General features: G+C 46.7%; 1 protein-coding gene across 1 annotated transcript; it reads left to right on the top strand.

Moving 5' to 3' along the window:
* The first annotated feature begins 318 nt into the window (after positions 1-318).
* Positions 319-4,087, top strand: LOC137868799 (protein SET-like). The gene is made up of 8 exons (XM_068705733.1): positions 319-533; positions 1,711-1,768; positions 1,839-1,981; positions 2,057-2,160; positions 2,236-2,349; positions 2,505-2,675; positions 3,239-3,376; positions 3,463-4,087. Exons 1-8 carry the CDS (start codon positions 464-466, stop codon positions 3,514-3,516), a joined length of 852 nt encoding a protein of 283 aa, XP_068561834.1. The 5' UTR covers positions 319-463; the 3' UTR covers positions 3,517-4,087.
* Positions 4,088-4,657: the final 570 nt, after the last annotated feature.

Below are 4,657 nucleotides of genomic sequence, written 5' to 3' on the forward strand. Positions count from 1 at the left end.
ACTCCACCGGAGAGGGCTCACACTTCCATTCAAACTGATTTTGATTCTGAAAAGCTCCTGCACCCAAAATGGAAAACACAATAGTTGAAAAAGGAAGAATTGATGAAAGTTGCAGAGAGCTTGCAGAGTAAGTTTAGCTGACTGAACATATAGTTAACGTGGATGGACGGCCTGAGTGAACTAGCGCGTCCTTGTGACAATGGATTTGAATTGAATGCACTGCTCTGTCGCTTTGTGGTTCAGTGTTGCACTCCAGCCAGCAGGAGGCAGTAGAGCGCTGTGCGTGTGTTCACCGACCGAGCGCCACAGAGAGAAACAAGCGTGCGAAGCTGCGCTCATCCCTCCCTACCGTGGGCTCAACACACGCACTCTGTAAGGTGGAAGTAACTTTTATCCTCCAGAGAAGAGTTATAAACCGCTCGGAATACACATCTGGTCAAAGGTGTCGCGACTGACGGTAACCATGTCGGCCTCATCGGCGAAAGTCAACAGAAAGGATAATTCCAACCACGACGGAGCGGACGAGACCTCCGGTAACGTGAAGGAATGGCGGTTATCCCGTTCAACGCCATTTTCATTTGTTTTTCGTCATTTTGTTATTTTGAGCGTAGTTTGTTGAGTTGTGTCGAGTGGAATGTATTCACGGACGAGCAGCTTAGTGTAGCTTTCCTACACACAGCGTTACACACGGAGGGGATGCTGTGCGGGGCTGTAATAGAAGGTAGCATGATAGCATAGGCTAACTAGCCAGCGTGAGGTTAGCTAGCCATTAGCTTGCATTAGCAACTAACGTTAGTTCCCATGAAGAAGGCCGGTACTTTGCATTGCATGCGCTGCATTTATCGTGGTGTGTGTGTGTGTGTGTGTGTGTGTGTGTGTGTGTGTGTGTGTGTGTGTGTGTGTGTGTGTGTGTGTGTGTGTGTGTTGTTCGTGCAGACAGTGTGTGGGGGTTGTTGTCGGGAGGTGTTGATGGAACCGTGTGCAGCCATGCTCCTGCTCGTACTCGTCTGCAGCTTGCATTTCTGTAGCGATTGTTTGCCAACACGATTAGCGAGCGCAACATTCACATGACGTTAAGCCGTTTTCAGTCGGTCAAGATGGGCCGAACACCGCCGTTCAGTTGACCGGGACCATGCTTCCCGAGCTCGGCTGTGTTGTGTGAGGTGGCCGCGGAGCAAAACGTCAACAAAGCGCTTCTTCTTCTTCTGTTCAGCGGCTAGCGAGTCGCTCTGAGGCGCTGCACGGGATGTTGCTATTCCTCCCACGTGCTCTCAGAGTCTTCGGTGGAGCTCGCAGCGTGAAGCAGACACGCGTTCATAGCGAGACGCCGCGTAGCCTCTCATTCAAACCAGGCCGCCTCTACACAACAGGAAGCTCTAGAGACGAGGGTCACACACACACACACACACACACACACACACACACACACACACTCCACAGCTGGAGTCCCGCGCTATTTAACTGCATGCTTTGGAGTCCATGCACAGTGAGTGAAGCGTCCATAAGTAGCTGTAGGTCCTCTTAAATGGTGATGTTTGTGTATTTGATGGAGTTTAGTTTGCCAGTAGAAGGTGTAGCTCTACTGATACCGGATGTTTCAGGGTGAATCCACTGTAACATGTAGGAATGTGTAGAAGACAGTGTAGAATGTGTAGACGTCTTCATGATGAGTGTTCTTGTTTTAGTTAAAAGTGTTCTTTTTATTTTCAGAAAAAGAGCAACAGGAAGCAATTGAACACATCGATGAAGTACAGAATGAGATTGACAGGTGAGTGTGACTCTTGTGTGATGAAAGAGGAGACCGTTTCCTCTTTAACGTGAGTTCTTCTTCTCCACAGACTGAACGAACAGGCCAGTGAAGAAATTTTAAAAGTAGAGCAGAAGTACAACAAATTACGCCAGCCCTTCTTTCAGAAACGGTCAGAACTCATAGCCAAAATCCCCAACTTCTGGGTCACGACATTCGTCAACCATCCACAAGGTAAGCTGTGTTCTGTTGTCATGTTTGTGTGAACTCACGGTGAGCACAGAGGAAACGTGTCTGCTTGTCCTCTAGTTTCAGCTCTCCTGGGGGAGGACGACGAGGAGGCGCTGCACTACTTGTCGCGGGTGGAGGTCACTGAGTTTGAGGACATCAAGTCTGGATATAGAATAGATTTTGTGAGTTGTCGGCTTCACTTTGTATTTGTCTGTTCTCGATGACGTGTTCTGATGCAGATGTTTTCTTTTCTGTAGTATTTTGACGAGAACCCGTACTTTGAGAACAAAGCCCTCTCCAAAGAGTTCAATGTGAATGAGAGCGGAGATCCCGTTTCCAAATCTACTGAAATCAAATGGAAGGCTGGAAAGGTTTGTTTGTCTTTGTGATACAAAACATGTAATTCATCATTATCTCACTTCTTGGGCTTACTTGAGGATTTTGCACATGTAACAATGGTTACGGGTATTGTTCTCTCGTTGCTATAGTAACGTTCGATCTTGACCGAACTCGTTTCCCTCCTCAGGACCTGACGAAGCGTACGGGCCAGACGCCAAACAAAGCCGGGAAGAAGAGGCAGCACGAGGAGCCGGAGAGCTTCTTCACCTGGTTTACCGATCACTCCGACGCCGGAGCCGACGAGCTGGGAGAAGTGATCAAGGACGACATCTGGCCCAACCCGCTGCAGTACTACCTGGTAGGCTTCTTCTAGTCTACAGCCGTCAGACACAAAGCAGCACTGTGCTGAAACCACGGTGGGCTGTGGTGCTTGAGGTACTGGTGACCTGATGAAGGCCCATCAGACACCCAAACACTGCACAGGGTTTCTAATGTGAGCTGGGCTGTTATAACTCTGAGACGTTATTACAGTGAGGGCTGGACCTGCCCTCCAGATGGGTGGGTTCATCTGACATGAATAATACATATTTGATTTGTTTTTACATGAAGCTTCAAATGAACCCTTTCAAAGATCAAAACTCTTACCGTGACTCGAGGTTGGCTTAATAGCTCTTTCTCTCGTCAGTGGAAGAAGTTGTCATGTTGTGTCTACAGGACATCAGTACAGTACCTGAACCCACAGTTCCATCATTAGAACCCTGTTCTAGAGCTGATCTATGATGTATACGTAGCAGTCAACACGTCTAATCCGTGTATTTCTCTACATAAGATCCACATTTAAAGACTCTTCATCACGTGTTTAGCTCATACCTCACTGCTTCTAGACCAGGACCACGTGGTTAATGTGTCAATGATCCCAAGGTCCCTGACATGGAGGACGAGGAAGGTGACGGCGACGATGACGACGACGACGATGAAGAGGAGGGTCTGGAAGATATTGATGAGGGGGAGGAAGAGGAAGGTGAAGATGAGGATGATGAGGATGGTGAAGATGGAGAGGTACTGTAGATCTCTAGGAGTCCCTGAGCGCGTTCATCAGCTGACTGTGATGGAGGAGCCAGTGTAACACCGTTTCCTTCTTCCAGGAGGACGCTGAGGACGATAAGCCCTTCAGCCAACACCTCTTCCCAGTCCTGTGATGTGATCGTCCTACATCCCACGGGAGCAAAACTCTTTTCTTTGTTTTGTGTGTGTGGGGGGGGGGGTGGGTTGTGAAAAACAAAACAAAAAAAATCTTTCTCCCTGTGTGTCGTCCGCCGTCCGTCCTCTTCCTTCCCGCCGCGTCTAAAGACCGGCTCCATACACAGCGGGTCTATACCGGGGTGGTTCTCCTGAAGTCTCACCCGTCATTGTTAGTCTTCATCCCCCAAAGACATAAAGAACTGTAGCATTCTGCACGTCCTCCTCCGTAGGTTTGAGATGCGTTCCATAGACATTTCTCTGTCAGATATGACCGTTTCTTTCAATTTGGACTTCTGTTAAACGAATTCTCCTGATCTTGTTTTTTTTCCAGACAACCACAACAAGGTTTGAAATGTACATTTTTTTTTTTTTTTTATAGAAACAACCTAAAAGATCTAATTTTGAGCTTGAGCTAACATGTTGAGAGGGTTGTGTGGAGTCCTCTGTGGAGTCTGCAGCGTTTCTCCTGTTCACATTAAATTAAGTGTACCAGTTGCTTTGTTACAAGAAATAAATGTATACATGATGTTTGGAGTAGTTTGATTACATTTTGCAATTACAGTTACCTGCTCCAGGCTTTTCACATACGTGCTGTCATTAGAAGTTACTAACATCCTAACTATCTGAGAGGACATCCTAATTATCTGAGAGGACATACTAACTATCTGAGGGGACATACATACTAACTATCTGAGAGAACATCCTAACTATCTGAGAGGACATACTAACTATCTGAGAAGACATCCTAAGTATCTGAGAGGACATCCTAAGTATCTGAGAGGACATACTAACTGAGGAGGACAACCCTAGAGGTAATACAACACAGCGCTTCATGAGTAAAGGATGAACACTGTCAGGAAGAGGAGTAAACAGCATGTAAGTGTACAAAGAACGAGACACATTAAGTCCATCAGAAGAAGTCTACAAGTATTTGACATCGGGTTAGGGAGAATATTCCATTATCTTAAAAAAAGAAAAGGTTTTATTTGTCTGTTTGGTAAAGGAGAGAGAAACCTCTAGTTCACACTCCAACATAGTGGAGCTAATTCTGGTTCATGAAACCGGAAAAGAGGCAGAGAAGGAATGCGGAAGTGGATT

Source organism: Cebidichthys violaceus, unplaced genomic scaffold, assembly GCF_023349555.1.
Source record: "Cebidichthys violaceus isolate CVI_PGR_0920_01 unplaced genomic scaffold, fCebVio1.0.p SCAF_12, whole genome shotgun sequence".
NCBI lineage: Eukaryota > Metazoa > Chordata > Actinopteri > Perciformes > Stichaeidae > Cebidichthys > Cebidichthys violaceus.

Coding starts and splice junctions, on each gene's coding strand:
- LOC137868799 (XM_068705733.1), top strand. CDS start 464: ATGTCGGCCTCATCGGCGAAAGTCAACAGAAAGGATAATTCCAACCAC. Junction 534..1,710: donor CGGAGCGGACGAGACCTCCG/GTAACGTGAAGG, acceptor TTTTATTTTCAG/AAAAAGAGCAACAGGAAGCA. Junction 2,350..2,504: donor TCAAATGGAAGGCTGGAAAG/GTTTGTTTGTCT, acceptor TTCCCTCCTCAG/GACCTGACGAAGCGTACGGG.